At 41.3% G+C, this 24,216-nt stretch overlaps 1 protein-coding gene across 1 annotated transcript in view; it reads left to right on the top strand.

Moving 5' to 3' along the window:
- Positions 1-24,216, top strand: part of kdrl (kinase insert domain receptor like) — a 61,264-nt gene that overhangs the window by 12,448 nt on the left and 24,600 nt on the right. Inside the window, exons 5-19 of the mRNA XM_049585522.1 lie at positions 2,163-2,322; positions 2,421-2,557; positions 2,634-2,805; positions 3,558-3,681; positions 3,832-4,001; positions 6,489-6,645; positions 8,504-8,618; positions 11,699-11,807; positions 13,797-14,081; positions 14,297-14,443; positions 15,757-15,885; positions 19,266-19,372; positions 20,171-20,300; positions 21,410-21,514; positions 23,755-23,868. Of these exons, the coding sequence (XP_049441479.1) occupies positions 2,163-2,322; positions 2,421-2,557; positions 2,634-2,805; positions 3,558-3,681; positions 3,832-4,001; positions 6,489-6,645; positions 8,504-8,618; positions 11,699-11,807; positions 13,797-14,081; positions 14,297-14,443; positions 15,757-15,885; positions 19,266-19,372; positions 20,171-20,300; positions 21,410-21,514; positions 23,755-23,868 (2,161 nt within the window). The remainder of the gene's footprint in view (positions 1-2,162; positions 2,323-2,420; positions 2,558-2,633; positions 2,806-3,557; positions 3,682-3,831; positions 4,002-6,488; positions 6,646-8,503; positions 8,619-11,698; positions 11,808-13,796; positions 14,082-14,296; positions 14,444-15,756; positions 15,886-19,265; positions 19,373-20,170; positions 20,301-21,409; positions 21,515-23,754; positions 23,869-24,216) is intronic.

Genomic DNA, 24,216 nt, shown 5'->3' on the forward strand with positions numbered 1-24,216 from the left:
ACCACTTGAAATGAAGCATTATGGTGGCACAGAGATGCCCCAGCCTACAGATCATAATCAACATGTTAGGGAAGATGCTTGTTTGTTCTAGACGCCGGCAAAAATTATGTCATCATTTTTATATAGCAAATTTAATAGGCTGGAGCCTATCCCAGCTGACATCGGGCGAGAGGTGGGGTACACTCTGGACAAGTCGCCAGACTATCACAGAGCTGACACATAGAGACAGACAACCATTCACACTCACATTCACACCTACGGGCAATTTAGAGTCACCAATTAACCTGCATGTCTTTGGACTGTGGGAGGAAGCCGGAGTACCCGGAGAAAACCCAGGCTGACACGGGAAGAACATGCAAACTCCGCACAGAAGGGCTCCCACCTGGGATCGAACCAGGAACCCTCTTGCTGTGAGGCGACCACACCACCGTGCCGCCCAAGTTGTTTTATTGTAGTGTATATGGTTCATGGACTTTGAAGAAAATCCCACAGTTCATCATCTGAGAAAGCAAGATGGCTATCAATACCACATTGAGGTATCTTTACTTGTCGTCTTTGGAAAAAAACAAAAACATTACCACTCTGTGTTTAAGGCGTCTCACTGGTTCTCACACCCTTTTGTGTGTTAAACCACTCGAGCGCACAGAAACAGACCAGGGACAGTGGCTTGTCTGAGGGAAGCTCAGGGGCGGCGCTGGGAGTCATTCTGTCTGCTTCCTGTAAGAGCAGGAAGGTAGTCCAAGAGTGTTTTTCTCGGAATAGACTCTCAGACTAAATTTAGTCCCCCTTCTCTTACAAACATCAGGAAATGTAGTAGAAAAACAGTACACACTGTGTCCAGTCACAGGAAACAACAGGTAACTTATCATGAGGCATGATACCAGAATGCAGCTAAAGATGTCAGTGGAGAAGAGCTCCCTCAGTGACATGGTTTGCACAGTGTTCTTCATCTTTATGTAAAACTAAGAACCTGATTGAGGTCAATGAAGACACTGTGAAAGCCATCTTGATTAAGTTACCACGCCAACCACAAAGGTATATGCCTCGTGTTAATGAATCAGTGACATAGGACCATATGACGTAGTGCCTACCATGGACAAACACATGTGACTCAGATGCTCAGATGGCACAGATAGTGGTTGTGTGACCTTCCTGCTGTTGGTAAATCTATGGCACTCCTCCTTCCTGCTCCCTTTCCTTCCTTCCCTTCCCTTGCCTCCTCTCCCAGCCCAACTCCTGGCATGAGAACAGACAGCAGCAGGCACGTACATCCTTTTCCGAGTCAACAATGTTTTGTGCTCCGTTGCATAAATGATTGCAGAGGTTACACTCCACAAAACAATAAAAACTAATTAGACCTTTGCTTTAACAGATGTCTGTCCCCCAGCTGAGCCCAGTAAAGCATGAGTTACATGTTAAATGAAGTTGAGTGCATTACTCTTCAGTCTGTCTGGCTCAGTGATCTGTAATGAACATTACCAAATGTCTATGTATCTATGTACATACTCAACACATTCTCTCACTCCCAACTCATCAAGTAAAGCAACTGGTCAGTGGCCTTTTTCTACAAACCCTAATGCTCTAGATTCCCCTCTAGCGTCAGTTTTGCATGTGTGAGTTTCTAGTAGTTACAAGCATACAGTGTCTGTATGCATAAGTACGTTTGATACATAAGTGCATTATGTTACGAATGTAATTTAAAAATGAGTCAACACTGACTTTTGGTGGGGCGTCAGTAGCGTAGTGGATTGTGCCAGCGCCCCATGTACAGAGGCGATGCCTCACTGCAGCGGTCGCAGGTTTGACTCCAGCTTGCAACCATTTGCTGCGTGTCACCCCCCGCTCTCTCTCTCACCCCATTTCAATCTGTCCTATTCATTAAAGACAAAAGCCCAAAAAAAATCTTAGAAAATAAACACTGACTTTTGGTTTCACACAGGACACAAACAGCAGTGTCCTGAATGAAAGTCCTGTGTTTGTCCCGACCTCTTCCCCATGTAGACTTTATTGCTCTGATACTACATCATCTGTCTTCCTCCTTTGCTCCACTGAGAGCATCATAGTTTGAAGTGAAGCACCACTGACCAACCTGTCACGTGTGACGCCCTAATATATGTATATGGTACTGACAAACCTTCTCTGCTCTACTCTTTTGATCACAGCTTCGACCTTTTTCAGAGAAGGACATGAAGAAAATAGAATGGGATCCGAAGGTTGGATTCAAGATGCCCTATGATTCCAGCACTGAGTATAGTATCATCACCTGTAACACCGTTGTCAACGGTAGTGCATTCCTGTCAATGTACATCCCGAGAAAACTGGGTGAGTCTGTTGTCTTTGAGGCCAGACTTAGATTTGTGTTGATTTCTCTGTTTCTTGACCATTTAAACAGTCTTCTTATCTTTGCCTCCATTTTAAAGCTCATCGTCTTGAAAATGTGAAAATCACCCCAGAGCGTGCCAAAGTGTTGGTTGGAGACACCCTCATACTCAACTGTTCTGGTGTGACCTCCTATAATGGAAGAATCAACTTCACATGGGATTTTCCAAAGAAGAGAGTAAGTTGTAACTGTGTTTAAAAGCAAGTGTCATAGGTTATAGCAGTGGAGTTTATGGTACTTCCTTTGTCTTCAGGAAAATCGTCATTATACGAACAAGGCCGAAATCCACCCTGCTAAGGATTTATGGATGAGCAAGACTTTGATTTTGCCAAACATTACTATGGAGGATAAAGGGGTGTACCGCTGCAGAGCTGAACTTGAGCCCACAAACTACAAGGATGTCTCAAAAAGCGTCTTTGTCTATCGTAAGTATGCTCTGGATGGACTAAAAATCTGCACTGGGTTGCACCAGCTGTATGTGTTTCCCTAGGACAGCGAATGAATGACCAGCCCTACTCGTTGCTTTTGTTGGTTAGATTGGTTAGGTTTAGGCAAGAGTAGTAAGAATGGTTAGGGTTATGGTAAGAATATCAGGGTAAGCACATTAAAGACAGAGTTAGGCAAAGTACAGCCAGCCATTCCTTCACCAACCTGGGAAAGCAAATTCATGAGCTACTTGGCATCATAGCACATTGTAATAAGCTTGATCGATATTCAAATATCACATCGATAAATTAGGTCTTTACTGGATTACCGTGTTGCAAAATAATAAGAATTAATGAACACAATGATTATGTGTGGCAGAAAAACTGCTGTTATACCATAAGTGAGTATAATTCTGTGACATTTTGCAATTTACACCAGCGCTAGGAGCATGTTTAACTGTTACTTGTTCGAGTTATGTTGCTGTTTTGATTTCAGTAATGCATAAATCACAATAATTTACGTTATAACTTGTTAGGTGTGAACTCACACACAGCTGCTGCACAACAGGCTGCACGTGACTAATTCAAAACTTGTCTTCCATTAGCTCTAAAGTTTGTTACAAAGTCTAAAAATACATCTGAATTATTACAGAAATAAAAATAATTGTGTCACTGTGGAGATGCTACAACAATATGATGATAACTTAACTTATGGATGGATTCCGATGTCTGTCATTAATCTTTTGTTTCAGATCCGTTCCTCAATGTCTCCTATAAGGTTGAGCGACTTAGTACAGTGACTGTCAAAGAAGGCAGAAAGAAGCTTGTGTTTGAGCCTAAGGTCGACGCGCTGCCATCACCAGACTTAGTAGAATGGTAAGTAGTGGATTACAGTCACAATAAAAACTGCTGATTATTGTTCTGCATTATAACTTTGAACATCAGTTTTCCATTCACTTATTTTCATTGGTTGTTATTATTTTTTTCATTGATTAAAAAAAACTTTTCCATGCCTCCAATTTTCAGGTATAAGGATGGGGTCCTTATCAACAAGAGTTCCACCTGTTACAAGATATCTCATTATAACTTGATCATCACTGATGTGCAGCAGAAGCATGCTGGGGTCTTCACCATAAGCCTGGGCAACCAAGAGAGGGGCTTGTACAAGAATCTGAGCTACACGCTGGCAGTCGATGGTAAGCTGTTGCCATAAACCTGATGATGACTGCTGATCCTGAGGAAATGAAGCAGCGCCTTGGCTGCTTCAGCATTGTAGCTGCAGTTCACTGGACGGCAGGTAGCAGCTCTAGTATGAGAGGAATTTGGGGGCTTGTTGATTCCAGGGCTGGATTGACGTAGCAGGGGCAGCTGTTGTTGATTATTGGGGCTCTTTTGAAGGGGCTTGGCGCAGTGTGTAAATGGCCTGGGTTCTATTCTGCACGCAGACTCCAGCCGCTTCAGACCCCCCCTAGTCGCCAGCATTTATTTGCATCCTCACCATGTGTATATACAGTACAGCTCATATAAACAACATGGTCCGTACAATATGTGTACAGCTTGAGAAAAACAAAGAGTGAGCATACAATTCATTGTTCTGATGACTTTGTGAAAATGATTGATAACTGTGAGCAGTGGAGGTTATAAATGTTTAAGCATGTTCAGTGGAGACTTGGATGAAGTCTGCTTGTGATAGAGAACGGAGAAAAGTGTGTCAGTTACTTCAAGCTTGTCATGGGGGGGGCCAGAGCTATTTTCATTGCATTCCTTAACCATTATCGAGGAATCCCTATAGCGTGCCAAAAAGTGTAAAAAAATAACCCCCCTCTGGCTTGTATAAGCTTTATTTATGGGCCTTGACTGTCCTGCTTCACAAAACTTTAATTTATTGGAATGACAAAAAATAAAACACACAGAGACAAATAAAGGGAAGAGAGATTTCTGGCATCAATTATGGAACTATTTCAGACTTTGTTCATCAGTTGTTTAGAGCTGTCCGAGTGCTTCAGATTATGAATGTGTCCTGTGTGTGTGTGTGTGTGAGAGAGAGAGAGCAAGAGAGAGAGAGAGTGTGGCGGTTTAGTGGTTTGCCAAGCTATGTTACTATGTGTAGCTTTAGTTTAGTTTTAGTTTATTTGCACATACACACAAATGTAAAAAGACATTAATAATTCAGTCAAAGGTTTGAACATTGTGCAGGAGAGGTTAGAAGCCAACAATGGCTTATGAAAATACCTATTAAATATCAAAAGTCATAGTATAAAAGATAAAAAGATACAAAATGAAGATTGCATTATATTAAGGTTAATATAAGGTTAAGCTTCAACTAAAAAAAATGTTAGAAATATACAATTTACATACAAGTCTATGTTTAGAGATGCATTAAGCCCAGTTCAGACCAAACATTTGCGATGAGATGAAACTGACTTAGAGCATTGCAGAAAAAAATTGGCAGCAGTGTGAACTTGCCCGTCTCAGCTTGACTCAGGGCTACAGATGGTGTCACCTCCATCTCAGCTTGTTTTAGAATGTAAGGCACGTCACCTATTTCAACAACCAATCGGCTTGCAACAAAGTCATTACATACTGTCAAAGCAAGCAAACATGCTGTCCACCAACAGCCCGAGCCCGAGTCTGTCTCGTTTACATCTCCACGGCTGTTGACATGTATTTTGGTTTCTGTCCTCATGGTGTGATGGTTTTGATGGTGGGTCGCTGCTGGCTGTATGTGTGGATTTCACATATGTATTAATTGTGCAGGATATTAAAATATTGTGTCGTATTTATTATGAACATGGCCCTCCTGTGGCCCAGGTCGTTTTGTTTATGCTTTCACCATTTCATTGCAACTAGAAATGCAGCTGTAGCCACTATCTCACTATCACTATCCTCATTCTTGTTTTCATATTTTAAGAAGTCGCAAATTACATTCAGCTACAAAGTAAACCTGAAAAGCTTGAAGTTAGAACAGCAGAGAGTCGTTGCTATGGAGACAATACACCATCATCCAGTTGCATTGGTGTAAACTGGCAGGTTTTTAGAACGTTGTAGACCGGCACATTGCAAGTAGTTTCAAGTTTCAATTCTTCTCGTCGAGAATCTTTGGTCTGAGTTGGACTTGACAATGAAATTCATGAAGTGTTATAAATCTTTGGTAATTAAATTATGTTTTAGATGTGATGGAAGTAGGTGATTCCTCTGTGTTTTAATGAATATTGATTAGGGGAGGTCCAACAATATGGAAGATGAAAGTTCTTAAAGTGTCTTGGGGAATATGAGTGGCCCTAGTCTGACTGTTTCAGCTGTTCAAAATGTAGAGAATGGCTAAGTGAAGCGAACTGTCTCCTGAGGTGCCTCAGGAATCTCTGTCTGTTGTTGAGAGTTGAATCACTGACCTGAGCATGGGCCACAGTGGGGTCGTTCCTTGACCTACACCCCCAGGCTAGCTAATCATCCTGCCAGTCTTTAAACAACATCTAAAGGACAACTGGTGTCAATGGCACCTTTTTTCATGGCTATCCATCATGACTGTCATCCCTCATTATAAAGACATTAAGAGATTCCACAGTGGGCTGGACTGACCGAGGGTTGATCTAACCTGTTGTCACTGTCTCTTTATCTCTGTCTATCTGTATTTTTGTGTGTCCATGTACTTACGTGTGTTTATGTGCACTTCTCTCTCACAGTGAAGCCGACTATTTCAGAGGCAGAGCTCGCTATTGTGGACGTGCAGCCCTACGTGGCTGGTAAACAGCATCAGCTAACCTGCACTGCTTACGGGGTGCCCTCGCCAAACATCACCTGGCTTTGGCAGCCGTGTCACTCAGACCCTACACTTACAAAGTGAGTCACCATTTCGCTATGTTCCAAGTGTTGAAATATTTAAACTAGATTTTCTGTCAACTTCCTCCAGTCTTGAAGAACTGGAGCTGTATCAAAGGGGATGTTTTCCTGACTTTAAGCACATATTTCATCAGTCATGATTACCCAACATAACCTGATTCAGCATCAGCGTTCTGCCGTGTATTGGTCCTGGATTGAGTGTTGTGTTTCACTCTTTTACCTGCTGTGTTCTGTATGTCCAGATTTAGCAGCCAGTTTACAGAAGATTCAGGTTGCTCCTAACAAGTAAAGTTTCTCTTTGTCCAGAAAACATAAAACCTCCAAATACAAAGTAATTGTTTAGGTTAGGTTAGGTTTTTGGTTGCACATCATTTGTACAAATTGCACCACAATGTTGGACGACAAAAACTTAAGGACCACCATGGTACTGGAGTTGTATTCACAAACGCACAGACAAACAGCTTCACAGACTTAACAGTAGATAGGGTGTGGGGTCCATAGCCACCAGCCCAGCCCGGGGATCCCACTTTAAAACAGACCTACATGGACTGAATTGACTGTGGCCCAGAAAATGACGCATTAATCAAAGAAACACAGCCCTCGAGAACTGCCCTCTTGTTTGTGGTCAGTGGTTCTGTAGGATGAATGGGAAACATGGGGGAGATAAATTAATCTCAGATTCCCAGAGCTGTTACACAGCCAAACAGTATTGAGGGACTGTGCATGAATACCGGCCTGGTAGTGAACCCACAAACAAGATGAACATTCCCTGAGATCCTGGCTCGTCAATGACAGCAGGAGACCTGCGAGTCGTAAGATCAGGAAAACAATAGGCCATTACCCTTGGGTTATCAGGCCTCAACACCATTCACAAAAACAACACTGTGGACTGCCGCACAAGAAAGAGACATAATTGTGTTATATTTTTGATGGTGTTAATCCACCAGTGCCTCCGTTATTTCATTGATTAATAACCTTAAAAACCCACTTGTATTTGCAAGGTTTATGATAAATAATAGCAGAGGGTTCGTTGCTACTCTTTCTGCAGGCCTAAAGATAATCAGGGCTGGCACTGGGAACAGTGGCAGGCAGCTAATGAGACAAAGGAACAGCTATAGCCTGGTGGGAGGCCAATTGTGCAAAATGTTTGTTTTATACAGCCCTGACCCTGTAAAGTACCTGTCACTGTAAATCCACCATGAAGCCCTTCAAGATCATATCTCATCTAAATCTTTGGGAGTTTGGAGAGGAGGGGGAACACGCAGTGTGGGGAGGATTTAGAGGTGAAGGCAGCTTACTGTGTTGGATGTGGAATGAAGCTGATAGTGAAGTGGGGGAGAAATATGGGGGTGTCTTTATAACCAGGTTGAGAAGTTATCAGTTGTCCCTTGTTGACCACCAAGGTCTTAGGAGCAACCTTATCTCCTCTGGCCAGAATGTGTGTGGGGGGGTGGGAGGTTTCCTGTACGAGGTGACGCATAGCACAGCCCTTCCTGTCGCTGTTGCTGTTTCCTTCTCTGCCTCTCCTCTCATCAGGCTGATTGTTCCCCGCCACAGGCGGTGAAGGGTTTGGGGGTGGGGGTCAAATCAATGCTTTCTCTCGGTTTTAAAACCCAGACAAGCTGGTCTAGACATGGACTTTACCCAGATCAGTCTCAGTGGTCTTTTAAAATACTATCAGCCTTTTAGAATGAGGGCTTTTGCAAGAAGATAGTGTAATCTAGTCAGGATGTGTTTTAATGTTACACCAAGGCTCCCAATTAAACAACATGAAAATCTTTTTTTTCCTTTTGTTATATTGTTTGCATCTGTCTGTGCATGAGTAGATTGTATTATCACATTTTTTTCTGTCCTGCAGTTGCATTGCTCACACCAAACCAATCCTGGTCAGCACTGGTGACAGGGGAAATTACTCCCACAACTGGATTAAGAGCATAAACGTCAAGCCTGAACTGGTTAAAGGGAAAAACAAGGTATGCGGTTTCACTCTCTGTGTTTCCACATGTTTTTTAAACAACAGATGTACTTGTAACATACTTTCTGTACCATGAAATGTGGTTGACAAATAGCAGTGACAAACTCAACAGTAGGATTTATACAAAGGATAGCTCAAGAAGGTGTCTTGTCTCCAGAGAATAGCCAATAGATAGGTCAGATTCTCATAGAAATCTCCTCTGACCGGGGGCTTGAAAGTCGGATGAAACATCTGAGATCCATAAATCCTCCAAATTTTCCTGCTATTGGCAGAGATGCTGTACTTCTCTTCACTGAAAATGATTCATTTTGTCTGCATTAGCCTTGACTTATGTAACTGTGACCAAAACCCATGAAAAGGACCTCAGCAGTCCCTTTTGAAGAAATCAGTCTTGTTTTTCATTGCTGCTCTTTAAAAGGCTTGATTTATTCTCGGAAAAAATGACCAGAAAAATATGGGAAATCACTTATTTCACGCACATGAGGGGCTGCATCTAAAAGGGAAGATGGTATATTGATAAATACTGTACATTTGTGTCATAAATCTAACATACTTGGATAACTGCATTGGTATTTCTGTGCTACAAAGGCTTTTCTATAAGGAGCAAGATCTCTACCAGATTGTTTCCGCACTTTGAAATGGTGCGCCCATAACTGACAGACACAGTTTATTTCCCCGTACTGGAGTGAAATACACCCTCCATTTCACTGTTTTTTCAGATGAAGAAGGCCTGTAAATGAACCAGCTGCGGCTTCATCCCAGGCCTTGCCAAAGAAACATCTATTATTCTGACATCAGTTAATCTTTTCGGCTGTTGAGGCTCTTGGAATTAAGCCTTTTAAACAGTACAAAAGCTATATGGCTTAAGCCATGTGTGTGCCAAGAGCTGAGAACTGACTTTTATAGATTCTACCCTACACCATTATCTGTGAAAATAAGCCACACTACACACTGAAAAACAGCTGGAAAGAAAATTGTGCTTTGTTAGCTATATACTGCTGTAATTGTACATGAGGTAATTATAGAAGCAGGATGTGATCATGAGAACAGCTCATTTACGCAAATAGAAATAGTCTGGAGTTTAAGCACATTTGGTTTTCTTACACCTCAAAAGGTTAAGGTATCAATGTTGGATCGAGGGGTGGGGAAATTGATTTTTAGATGCATCGCGATTCTCTCTTAAAAGATTGTCTCAATGCAGAAGAGTTAATAACCAGAAATTTAGACCATGCTGTATGTTCCTTACAGCTGAACCAATTTGATGGTGAAATGTGACAGGTGGAAAACATGTGCTTTGTGTTTACGTTCTAAGCTTGGCTGATAAGGCTTCTCTTCCCTTTGTTACTCCTGTTGTATTATAAAAGATAATGGAAGTAAATTCATCTCTTTATTTTAATTATGGATCTATGCTTTTAAAGTACCACGTAGACACACAGTGAGAAAATATATTCATGTATACAAATAAAAAATCTTGATGCATCAAGATCATAGGTCTCTGAGTCATAACCAGATCATGAGGTGCCTAGAGATTCCCACCCCTTGTGGGATCTACCAGCCAGTCAGCTTTTCTCAGGAAACATCAAACACACATTGCCATGCAAACCGAAAACATGCCACAAATTGGGAAACTGTAGACACTTCTGCTAATGTCCTATGGGAGCCTGTTACTAAAACTGTTCACCCTAAACATAATTAAGAGCAGGCCTCCGCTGCATGAGTCTGTTGATGGGATTAGGTTAAAGAAACCCATTACAGCAGCCCGGGTCAAATTAGGGCACAGATTCATTGGCATAAAGGTTTTCAGATGGAGTCAGTGATCGTTTTCAATCCAAACAGTTTTGCTCACTGTTTTTTTCACTTGTGTTTCTGATGCATACCGAGATGATTTATTGACTCCTCCGATTAAGCACAGAATGAATCTCACAATCATATCAATTATTCGCTCAAAATGTAATTGTACATTTTTACAGGGCATCAGCTCTAATATGTCTCTGACATAAATAGGGAGGCACCACTTATTTACAAGTACTCGTGGCCAAACGCCGGTGCTTTATGAGGGTTAGGACTAAGGGTCAATGATAACAAGCAGCAGTTTAAAAGAAGAGGGATTTGTTGGAAGTGAATTCCTCTCTGTCACCCCACATAAATCGTGCTGGTCCGTGAATAAGAGCGTAGTTGGGGCTGGGCCACTGAGCAGCTCCCCAGAAGGCCCAGTAGAGAGGGAGACTGGCCCGGGTCATAATATAAGGAAAACACAGGGGGAAGACATGGGCAGAGAGGTCACAGTGCGTCTGGTCAGGTCACCTCTTAGGAACTGTGCACAATTGTTTAAATGACTGCGTTCCAGCTCGGGTTACATCATGGTGAGTAATAGCCGTAACATAATACCATAAGGCCACTCCATCAGTGTTTTGACAAGTGTCAGAGCAGCATGAATTGGACAATATGATATAACTTTTAAACACTTATTCTTTTACTGCCTGAGTGTTTGTATGGTGAGCATTGTAAGCACAGGGAAATTGTTTCATGGCTACAGCTGTGTGTCGGCACAATAGCTCCTACAAGCCCAGGAAGTATAGGCCAGCATTCACCCAGACAATACACCCACATCATTCACTCACTTTGATGTCGTTGACTGCCCCCAAGAAAACAGATGTCACTATGAACATTGAACAGAGCCCCTCACAGTCTGGCCCTCGCCCAAGTTTCACTTATTATTTTGTCTATTTAAGCCATTACAACGTTGCTCTGGTGCGATGACAAAATTGAGTGTGGCATTAGAAGTGCGTTGCAGGAAATGGACATGGAGCCCCGCAGTAGATCTATAGCGCAGGTCTGAGGGAGACTCAGTGGGTTTTAAACTCCAGATGTATCCTTCCATTAGTGTGACACACTTGATAGTCTAAAACAGACCAGACTCTGGACCTCTCACCTGCTGGCTCACGGTGATGGTGATTGAAATCCTAAGGAAAAGTCTCAGTGGAATTCTGCACTGTGATATTAAGCATTTGATTTTTGTCAACATTTTTTATTCTGCTTTGAACAATTAGTAATAGTTGCCCTATTTATCCCAATTAGACTGTGAGCACACTGGTGATTGGAGAGGCCAGCATGTCAGGAAACTACTCCTGTGTGGCCCAGAATGAAGATGGCACCAGCACACTGACAATCCCTTTCTACGTTGATGGTAAGTGGGTCACCAGAATAAGACAGCTGAAATATCAACATTTAAATCTTAAAGGGATCATGCAGATTTTTTAAGTGGGGCACTATAGTAGATGTCGGTTGGCATGCTCCAATTTAAGAGAAACACACAGGAGTACAAGCACAGAAGCTAAGCAATGCACTGCTGTAGACAAGGACAGCAGCAAAACTTATCTTAGCCATCAAAAAAACAACAATATGAGTTGAAGTGTACACTATATTTAGAATATTTTTTACGCTTTACCTTGCCCCCAGACAGCCCATCCTGACGAGGAACTGAAGCCATTGTCTGTGCTCTCTTCAAGGCCACCAGACTCCTTTGACAAAAACAGAAGTTTTACCATGTAGGACACGAGAGCTGCTGGTCTCCTGCGAGTTGGATCAGTTTGTCCGTTTGTATTATTGTGTGACTCATAATCACCATAGTCCCAAAATAACACAGACAAACTAACCAATCGAGGCAGCAGTAGACCAGCAACTCCTGTGTTCTGTGAGGTAAAATTGCATTTACAATTGACAATTACAATTAAAATTAAAGGAGTCTGGTGGCTCCAAAGAAAGCAGATTGTCATTGGGATGGCTCTCTGATGGCACGGTGAAAATATTTTAAATACAATGTACACTTAAATTCATATGGACTTTTAGGTGGACCTTTTATTCTGTGGCTAAAATTTGTTTTCCTGCTGCCCCCATCTACAGTAGTACATTGCTTAGTGTCCGTGGCAGTACTCTGTCTGCTATTCCAAACTGGGGGTGTGCTGACTGCCACTTACTGTAGGTAACACTGACTATGAATAAACAGCCTCACTTAAAAAATTCAAACTGTCCCTTAAATGCTCAGGTGAAAGTGCGTGCTGAAATATGCTGAGTTTTACTGTAAGAATTGCAAAGCGCACTATACCATGCGTTGGATTCTTTCAAATGATCTACACGTACAGTACACTCTGTAATGAATTGCAAGAACAGGGAAGGAATGTGCAGATTGTATTGTGCAATAAAGTAACCAGAGGGGGGCATTAATTGAAACCATCTTCCTCTGTAGCTGAGCGGCTCGAGGGCGGAAGAGAGGCAAACATGTCTGAGCCATATGGAGTGCTATAACGGCACGCGTTTAAAAACAGCTATGAATAACAGCATTCCTGCTCCGGTGCCAGCAGGTCATTCCTCTTTCTCTGTAGGCCTTCTGAGAATTTACTTTTTTATGTGCATCTGAGCATTTCCAAATGTTCCCAAATTAGCGTCCAATGAGACAGTTATGTAATGATAGCAGGGATGATGTGTCACTGCACACAAGCACAGTTCAGTTTGCAACAAAGTGAATCACGTTTCCTTAAGAGCCAAGTGAATCACATCTCCCAAGGGTTGAAGGATTGCTTTTGGAGAGGGATGGATGTAGGTGAACCCATAATTGAGGGGATGCCAAGTACCAAAAATGTATCTCATGGTGTGGCAGAATTCCCAGGAGGACTCCTGCTCTCTTCCAGAGGTGAGTGAGACGAAGAAAGATGGAATGCTGCTAAAAAAAAGAGGACACAATTGTAATAACAGCTGTCTCCTCTTACGGAACACCGAATGCTTTCCAGCAATGAATAAACAAGCACAGTCTGGTTCCCCTGGGGCCCGGACTCAGCTTCTCTCCAATTGGATGAGTGCGGCGGCACCATCAGCCATGCTGTCCACCGCCAACGTGCTTTCAATTAACAGTGATGAAACAGGAAATAACTGCAAATTTGACATTCCTGGCGTTTGAACGAGCAGCTTTGTGTTCAAAACTGTTGTCCAACATTGGATCTAGCCAGCAGGATACCTGTCTGTTCATGTTTGTATAACAACAACATGGACACCTGTAAAATGATCTTATTCATACCACGGTTGACCCCATTGTCACAATCAGTGAATATATTTGAAGCTGAGGATGATTCAACATCATTGGAATCTCGATTTATCTTGTTTGTCTACCTTGTCACACTAGATCGCACTGAAGAAATGACCATTGAACCCCCGTCAGCCATCGAGGGGGATGACGTCACTCTGACCTGCCGGGCAGCTCGCTACCTCTACACTGATCTGCTGTGGCTGGATTCCAGGAATCAAACAATCACTTCCAACGTCTCGAACCTCCAAATCAGCCGCTACTCCATTTCTCTTTCTCTCCATCTGCACAATGTGTCCCGAAACAGCACTGCAGGTTACAAGTGCCAAGCACACAAACTCCACAAGAGAGTTGAACTCAAGGCCGCTGCAGTTATTGTGGACGGTGAGTTAAAGGAGGATATGAAAAGCTGAATGACTAATCTAGGTACATTACCTGACTGTTCCATCATTCTGTGGGCGTGTGATAATCCAGCATGTTACTGTAAGGTAGCACACAGGAACAAAGAGCAAAATCTTGCAATACTTGATGAGTCGCTGTGTTAACAAAACAGTAACAGAGCAACAGTAACTTATTCAACCTTGTTTTGTTTTGTGCAGTGAGAAAACGCCCCTGGCTGCGTCAGAATCTGACTAATCAAGATGTGAACAGTAGCAGCACCCTGACACTGGCTTGCTACGCTCTGGGAGTTCCTCGTCCATACATCATGTGGTACAAAAATGGCATACCAGTGGAAGAAGGCCCAGGTAACTTTAAAATATTATTAATATTGTGCAGTGCAAAATCAAAAAAGGACTTTAAATGCTGACTTACAGACAAAGAGTAAAGGTTAAAGTCTTTATTGGACAAAAACAAAGTTAGGTACACAGGTGACAGTCCAAAAAATCAGACAAACATATCCAAAAATGCCTGGCAGGATGACAGTCCTAAAAACAGAAATAAGGTCAAATATAACCAGGAGAAACTCAGGAAACTAAAGCTGGAACACTTATTGAAACAATAACGACAAACTGTCTCAGACAGAGAAAATCAAATAGACTAAACACACAAGGGAGGAAGGGTAATTAAGGACAGGTAAAACTATTAAGGGTGGGGTAGGTAATCACAACGGCGGGAAACACGAGGGCAGGGAGTGACGTACATGAAACAAGACACAAAGGTGAGTGCCAAAATGAAACAGGAAATTAACACTGACAAACTGTAAACCAGAAAATATAACCTTAATCACAGGACCGGGGTGTAACAAGTATTCCGATTCAATTTCAATGATCAGTGGCACCAGTACAATCCTGGCACAGCAATGCACAAACTGGATAAAGGGCTGGAGAAGAATGAATACAATTTATTATTAGTAGGACTTCATAATCAGCAGCTGGAGCCGTCATAATCTTTGAGAGCCGCTGACAGTTTTCCAATAGGCCTACAGCCAGGCCAGTGAGTTGAGTGATTTTTCTGATTCCAGCATCTTAAATGTGAATACTTTCTGGGTTTTTTTACTCTTCTGTGACAGTAAACTGAATATCTTTGGGTTGTGGAGAAAACAAGACATTTGAGGACGTCATCTTGAGCTTCTGGAAACACTGGTCGATATTTTTACTATTTTCTGATATTTTATAGACCAAACAACTGATAGATTAATCAAGAAAATAATTGACAAATCAATTGACGATGAAAAAATAATCGTTAGTTGCAGCCCTACTGCTGACAAAGCTGAAGTTGCATTCAGTTGTATTCAGGTAATCATATTTGCTTTTACTTGCACACAATAATGCCACTACTCCAAATACTGTGAGAAAATAATTGCGCTAAATCTTTTCATGTAATTTTGATATCCTGAGCTCCCACAGAAAGTATAATTTCTGGCTATCAGTGTTTGAATCATCGTAGAAATTAAATTATTCTCTATTTTACCAGCTCATGTGCCTCAAGAAAACAACATTTCATTTTCTTTTGCACTACTGCCAGCCTGCACCTGCACAAAATAAGCTAAAAACAAGTGTTAAATGCCACAGATTTTTTTTTAACTTTATCAGGCTGACTGTGAGTTTGGGTGTTGCAGGTATCACTTTGGAAGAGGACGGCGTTCTGATGATCGAGAGGGTGAAGAAAGATGACGAGGGCCTGTATGAGTGTGTAGCCAGTAATGTCGAGGGTACTGCGAAAACAAGTGCTGTTGTTACTGTGCTCGGTAAGTCTTTCAGACACCTAACCATCGACAACACTCTAACCTGCTGCATAAACAATACTGGTTCTACAGTGTCAAGTCTTTGCACTGCTGTCTATCTGGCTATAGATCAGATCAAATACGCTAATCACCACCTGCCTAAGCAGTGGAGTCATCAGAAGCCATCTCTGCCTCATGTTTTCTTGTCACCACCATGAACAGCTCTGCTTTGATTTTAGTGCGCAAAGTTTCCCCTGACAAAAAATCCGTGGCAGCCAGGAAGGCAAGTGAATTCCTTCTAGGGTTTTATGATCAAGGCTTTGGCTGAGGGTCCTTACCTTGAGGACATGACCTCTGGGAAGTGTTAAGAGGTCCACTAATGACTGCTGCAGCAGTCAAGGGGCTGGAAACAAACAGTAGTAGGTAGCTGGGATGGAAGACATGTCTCTTAACGTGTGTTTGCATGTGTACCTTTACATGACACATAGGCATCACCACATGCTGGGTTTCTTCCCTGGTGATGCTCTGCCAGCCCTTTACTGCAGCCGTCTGCACTTCCTGCTTGTGTTTTGGGTGTTTTGCCCTCAGTTTTGGCTTCAGCAAGAGAAACGCATGCTCAGTTGGATTCAGGTCAGATGATATGACTTGGCCATTGCAGAACATTCCACTTCTTTGCCTTAAAAATGTCTTTGGTTGCTTTTGCAGTATGCTTCAGGTCAATGTCCAACTGCACTGCAAAGCATCGTCCAATGAGTTTTGAAGCATTTGGTTGAATCTGAGCAGATAATGGTGCCCCAAACACTTCAGCTTTCATCCTGCTGCTCTTGTAAGCAAGAGAAGACTTCACTAGAATAAATACAGAGGGTTTATCACAAGATGGAAACCATTGGTTAGCCTTAAAAATGGAAGGCCAGATTAGAGTTTGTCAAAAACCATCTAAAAAGCCTGTACAGTTGTGGAACAGCATACTATGGACAGATAAAACAAAGATCAACTACCAGAATGATGGGAAGACAAGAGAAGGAAGAAGGGAAGGAACTGCTCATGATCCAAAGCACACCACCTCATCAGTGAAGCATGGTGGAGGTACTGTTATGTCATGGCCATGTATGGCTGCCAGTGGAACTGGTTCTCTTGTATTTATTGATGATGTGACTGCTGACAAGAGCAGCAGGATGAAAGCTGAAGTGTTTGGGGCACCATTATCTGCTCAGATTCAATTAAATGCTTCAAAACTCATTGGACAATGCTTCACAGTGCAGATGGACATTGACCTGAAGCATACTGTAAAAGCAACCAAAGACATTTTTAAGGCAAAGAAGTGGAATGTTCTGCAATGGCCAAGTCATATCATCTGACCTGAATCCAACTGAGCATGCGTTTGTCTTGCTGAAGCCAAAACTGAGGGCAAAACACCCAAAACACAAGCAGGAAGTGCAGACGGCTGCAGTAAAGGGCTGGCAGAGCATCACCAGGGAAGAAACCCAGCATGTGGTGATGCCTATGTGTCCAACACTTCAGGCAGTCATTGACTGTAAAGGATTTGCAACCAAGTATTAAAACTGACTGTTTAATTGATGATTATGTTAGTTTGTCCAAATACTTATGAGCCCTTAAAGTTGGGGGACTGTGTGAATAAATGGTTGTCATTCCTATACGGTTCATACTACATTTTTGAAAAAAGCCTTAAATGAAAGCTGTGAGTCTGCACTTTAAGCAGGTATTCATTGTTTCATTTAAAACCCATTGTGGTGGTGTACAGAGCCAAAATGACGACAACTGTATCATTGTCCAAATAATTATGGACCTGACTGTATGTATTTATACATATTCAACAAACAACATGTCCTTCCCCCATCTCACCTGCCTAAACGTGGAGTACACTCAGCTACAAGAGCAAAGAGGAAAAAACATCACATTTATTCCCTGTTAAAGGAGGTTTCTTTTGGAAGTTTCTCCTTATCCGGTGTGAGAATCCAAGGACAGAGGGTACTGTTTGTTGTACAGCAACAAGTAATTCAATTTAATTGATAATAAGCCAGGTCCAGACTACATGAGTTTTTGGCCAATTTATCCTCAAATCATCCCTCCTGACAATCGGAGGAGAAATCTGGTTTTAGATTATCTAAGCAGCTGACGGTGTTGCCTAGCCAGTAAACATCCTAGGCCTTGAGTCTAAAGTTAGTGAGCATACTACTGTTGACCGATAACAAAACTCAACTCCAGTTCTCACTGAGGAGTAGACAATATGTGTTTTTCCCATTTTCATATCCAGACTTCTTTAGCCCTCTACTTTTGTTTTTCTCACTGAAGCATTGCTAACATTACAGCAAGTTGTCAGTTTCTCAATTTTGTTTACATCTGCCTCCCCATGAGATCACGTGAGGTGGTGCATTCATGCTCCCTCTGGCACAATAATCTCAATAGAGTGAAGAACGTCTGTGAAGTTTCTCCTTACATGCAGGATGCAACCTGATTTTCAAATCAGTTATACTCCCGTAGAGTCTGAGTGCCGCTTTAGTCGTATTCAATGTCATTATGTGTATCCATATATATATTTGTATCTGCATGCATGCCTGCATCGATCTGCAAGGTAAATACATAGTAAATACAAAATACGTATATATCTGAAAACATTTTTAACATTTTGAGTGACATGAGAAGAGATTATATTCCTAATCTGATCCCTGTTATAGTAGTTCCATGGATAACAAAGAGGAAAAATAAATTAATGAATCTAAGCAGCTAAATTGTATTTACATACTACGTGATTAAATATCCTAAACTGGCAGAAACAGGGAAATCAGACATAGTTTTTAGTTTACCCAGAAATATCCAAACCAGATCCCAGATGAGGAGGAAGAATTTCAGTTCATATTCAACAGTTATTGTTATCCATTCCAACTGCACCACAAAGACGTTCCAGCAACAAGCAGTGTTCATGTTCTGTTTCGGCTGTTTAGTCAAAGATCGCATGAAATAAGAGCGGGACAAAAACTCTGTGCAGATTTAAGGGATATGAGGTTTTAGAGTGACGACATGGATGGTTAGAAAAACTGCGTTTGGAAGAAAATATTAAAGGCAAAAGTGTGGTATGCATGTCCCAAGCAAACCCGAAATAAATAGCAAAGTGTGTTTCCACTTCCTTTTTGTATACATTCTCTCAGAGAAAATTTAGGAAGAAACAAATAAACAGAGGAATGACGTGAAATAAAAGTTTCCAATCATCTCCAGTCAAAACTCAGACCCTCTATTCGGAAATTTGTAACAGACTGTTTTCTTCTGATCACAATTCACCACAAATCCCCGTCAATATTATATGACAATTTAAGAGATCATGAAAAGTACACAGTGATTATTCGCCAAAGAGGTCTGGTAGTTGATGACGGGTCTTCTCTTTCCAGGGGATGAAGGGAAGCCAAATGTTGAGGTAATCATTCTGGTGTGTACGGGAGCTGCAGCCACGTTCCTCTGGCTCATGCTTATCCTCTTCATCCGCAAGCTAAGAAAGGTAAGACATCATCTTGCTTCTTCATCTCTGAAATCACATGAGATTAGCATTTGCCAAGATGTGGAAAGTTCATGTGTCATGGCATTTGTGATTTTTTTTTTTTTTTTATGGTTCCTGTTTCTACTAATTTAGCTCCTATGACTTTATAGAAGTGGCTGACCCATGCTTGTTACGAAATCCAGTTAAAAGAAAGGACAAATTTAGCCAGTGTTTATGATTTCAACATATCCTGAAAATGGGGAAGTGGTAAGCTCATGTTTATATGTACAGTCAAAGGAGAACATTTATGTGACTAAGAGTCACTGTCTGTCTGTCCTTTTTTCTTGATAACTGTTCATTCAATCAACTTGACATGTAGTAGCTGTATTGCTGAGGACCCAAGGAAGTGCAGTGTCAAAATCGAGCTCATGAGATCTATGGATAATAAATATGTCCCATAGATCTGTTATACCACCAAAGGCATGCTGGGTACAGCTCGGTCTCCGCCAGTTGCACATTCAGGAACGGATGAATAAAGAGAGACAAGATAGAAAGATATTTTAGGGAACTCAAACATTTGAAGAATCAGCAATATAGCTTTCATAATGAATGCTTTTGTTCCCGGATATAGCCTAGTCCCAAGTAGCTAGCTGTTAGCAAATGACGTGTGTACTCCCAAGGAAGTTGAGTGTAAAGTTTTTTGTTTGAGTGGTTCTCAAAAAAAGTTGCAGGCTGAAATTCAAAACAGCCACTGCCCTAATTGTCGAAAATTTTTTGAGGATAATCATGAAATTCACATTTGTCTTCTAACACCCTCAGCAACCAGCACACTATAAGATGGGTCCGTCGATCATCATTGACCCTGATGAGTGTCCCCTGGAGGAGCAGAATGATCTTCTTCAGTACGACAGCAACAAATGGGAGTTTCCCCGTGACCGCCTGCGACTAGGTGAGCATGCATTGTGAGGGGAAAAGTTTCAAATGATATTGCATTCATGTGGTTTCTTTGCCTCCTCTAAATTTTAAATAGCTTAATCGAGAAGCTAAATCCATTACTTTCGGTATGTAGTTAAACACAATTGCCAATTTTACATAGACTGTACAAAATAAAAGACATAGCTACCATGACATCACCCATTAGTTTGTGAATTCCCGTTTTGAAGCCTCAAGTTCGTCATTTTGGCCCTTGCCATCTTGGATTTTTGCAGAGAGGAAGTGAGCATACGTGGATGAGAGGGTGGAGCTGTGGAGGAGTGAGTGGTAGATCTGAGTCTTAGTAATGACAGCTCACACATCCTGTCACTCAAAGCAGCCCCACCCTTAATTCTGCATAACTATAAACCTTAATAAAATTTAAACAGGTGAGTTATATAAAAATGTACCCTCTGTACAGCTGTCATGAAGGGTGAAATTAGCTATAGAGACAAAACTGTCTTTCGTAACAGGCTGTAAACATGTTTATTTCTTCTGTAAAGTTGGGCACTTTAACATGGGGGTCTATGGGGACTTGCTTCCGGAGCCAGCCTCAAATGGCCATTGGAGGAACTGCAGTTTTTGGCACTTCCACATTGACTTTATTTTTCAGACCTGGAGGTTGCTGCTTGTTTTTACAGGTCACCATTTTTCAGATTTTCTTTTTTCTCTTTTCTTTTTGTCATGAATGGAGTCATTTAGTATTTTTTATTTTACTGTCATTCACATCAATGTGTCTGATATCAGCACTCAGACACAAAGTCAAGCTGCATGATTTCTTTAACAAAAGGTTAGAAGTTCATTTTAAAAGTGGTGAGAATATACACACAGCCACATTAAGGTACATGGAATAGGTGTGACCCCTCTCTGCAGCTGTTGTGTAGGGTCATTACTTATCGGTGACCTGCGCTGTCATCCAGTCTTAAGTGAGTCATAAATTCTCTGGAGAAACTGCCTGACAGCGTATTGTTTTAATTACAGCCCCATAGCCTGACTGACAGGGAATAATCCAGTCTGATTGTTCTGCCCGAGGGACGGGAAACTCTAATGTCGTCCCACTTATCAAATACCTTCTCCCTTTGCCAGGCAAAACTCTTGGCCACGGAGCTTTTGGAAAAGTGGTGGAGGCTTCTGCCTTTGGGATCGACAAGCTCTCAACCTGCAAGACTGTTGCCGTCAAAATGTTAAAAGGTAGGATGTCAAAAACTCCATTCACTGATGGAAAGTAATAACCATTTGTAATGAGAAAACCACTTGTTCCTTTCCACATAATCGTAGTTTGCCCCTGTGGCCCCTCTTTCTTCATCCTGGAGGTACCAGCGCTCATGACAGACGGGCCAGCTTTAACGTCACAGTATCTATTGTTGTATAAGTAGCAGATGAATAACAGCTTTCTGTCATTTCTGCAGAGGATTTATTTCTTGTGCACATTACAGACTCATGAGCTACAGCACCACATGTGCCTGTAGTTAGTGTTTGTATGGCGCATCGGTTCAAAGTAAAGCATGCAATGTCTGTTCCTGCAAAGTGCAGTTAGAGGTAAAGGCTTAGACCTCTAACCCTGTCCTTGATGAAGAGATTGAGCGCATGCAGATGTGACAGCTCGGATCAGAATGTCCCAAATTTGCAGGTGAAGAAGAGTTCAAAAGTTTAAGATGCAAAATAAGCCGTTAAACGTGTTTATTTTTGCCACATTTTAGAAATTCCAACATTTGGAAACTATCCTCTATCTCCGGTCTTGATTTTAAAGAGGAATCATTTACAGTCTCATTCCGATGTCGTTCCAAATATTCACAATGAACCATAAATGTTTGAGCAAACATGAAAACAGGAAAACCAACACGCTGAAAACAGTTGATGACAGATGCTTACTTATTTCATTCACCCCAGCTTAATGCAGTATGTGAATAAAATCTAATTCTCCAAAAACCTACCTTTTTATGATACCAGATGAGCAAGCTGCAGAGCAATCAGTGACTGGTGATATGATGATGATACATCATGAAAAATGGGCCTGCTGGTTAGATGTATTGGTCACTGTCATATCATTAAACATGTCTCAGCATAAATCACACAATGTGAGAGGAACAGACTCTGGCTGTTGTTAGCCGTAGGTCAAACTTAATGGAAAGCAGCAGGTCTCCTCAAATTGACCGTGGTTTAGCGGGAGACTCCCTGGCTGCTTTAGCTTCTAGCTCATAAATATCCGGTTGGTCGAAGCAACATAAAACAGCCCTCTAAATCTCAATTTTCATAATTCAAGGTCGAAGCTTTACCAAATCAAAATCATATATGTAATATGAGCACCACTCGTTTTAATTTATTTGGCATTTATCTTTGAGGATGTCCTCCATCAGAGGCCGCTTCACATTACTGGGCCTAAAGCAATATTATTATTTTTTAGTCACATTTAATGAACTCTCAAAATTAAATTCCGCAGTAATCCAGCTACAAGGGTTCAGGTTCTTATTTCGACTTTGTCACAATACTGGAAAACTGCTGAGACGGAATTTATTCTTGAAATGCAAAGAAAAGTAGAAAACAGCATTATCTGGATGTTTATGGCGTCTGTAGATTAGTTTCTCAGTCAATTAATTAATTAATCAGTTGGACTATAAGACATTAGAGAACAGTGAGAAAAGCCTCTTACAATATCCTCGAGCCTAAAGTGACTTCATCAAATGTCTTGTTTTGTCCAACCAACACTCCTAAACCCCCCAAAAATCATTTTACTATAATGTAAGGGGAAAGAAAGCATTTAAGAACCTAGAAATATCATACTTTTGCCATTTTGGCTTGAAAAATAGTTTAATACAGTAAATCGCTATGCATCTTAAAGCTGTGTTTCAGCTGTAAGATGACACAGTTTACATTAAACAACATCTCAGAATATGCCGTAATGGAAAAGTCAGACAAAAGTGGGAAGGAAATGCAAACGAGCTGTTAATTATGCACCAGTCTCTCTTAAAGTACAAACAAATAATGGTTAAACAACTGGGGGTTTCAGTGCAAATGTCAGTTTTAAAGTTAGATTTCACTGGGAATCAAACACGTCTGGATTTTATAAAATTTTCTGTGATGTGTGTTGGAGTGTTATTTAAAGTTTGTGCCTCCCTGTGTATCAAAATATCTTTCAACGTAAGAACAGAGCTGAGTAGACTTGCTTTCTTTTTCACTCCATTATCTTCTTCATTTCCATTATCTCCATTATCATTCCATCGTGCACGATCTTAACTGAATCTTTTTGTGAGGTGGGCTCATTTTTTTCTTTCATCTTCCATCCTAACGTCTTAACAGTGAAAATTCAGTCATTCAAAGAGGACATTTAAACTCAATGAAAATCTAATGGTATTTTGCAAGTTTATATCAGCATGTTAAATGATACACCAACCAACGCTAAACAAGTTCTCTGTGTGTTTACATTATTACAGGAGGCGCTACATCAAATGAGCGTAAAGCTCTGATGTCAGAGTTAAAGATCCTAATCCACATTGGCCATCACCTGAACGTGGTCAACCTGCTGGGAGCCTGCACGAAGCCTGGAGGTGAGCTTTATTAATGACCATGTTATTTAATATTATTCCACTGTTCTGATATGTGTTTAAGAGAAATATATAAAATTACTCCTAGACTGCAGTGTGCTTACACAACTGTTCATATGACATCTAATGAATGAGTGTCCCATAAATGGCGTCATCACGATACATACTTAATGTAAAGTTAAAGAGTTAGTATAAAGTTAGGTAGATTAGGTTTAGGAAAAGAAACATGGTTGGGCTTTGTCACATTACAGAAAAGAAATATGGCAAAGACGTACCTTAAAAATGACTCAAAGTTTTTTGGTTTCATGCGGTGTTTATTTTAAAGTGTGTTCTTGCAATGTCTTTTACATA

Source organism: Epinephelus fuscoguttatus, linkage group LG9, assembly GCF_011397635.1.
Source record: "Epinephelus fuscoguttatus linkage group LG9, E.fuscoguttatus.final_Chr_v1".
NCBI lineage: Eukaryota > Metazoa > Chordata > Actinopteri > Perciformes > Serranidae > Epinephelus > Epinephelus fuscoguttatus.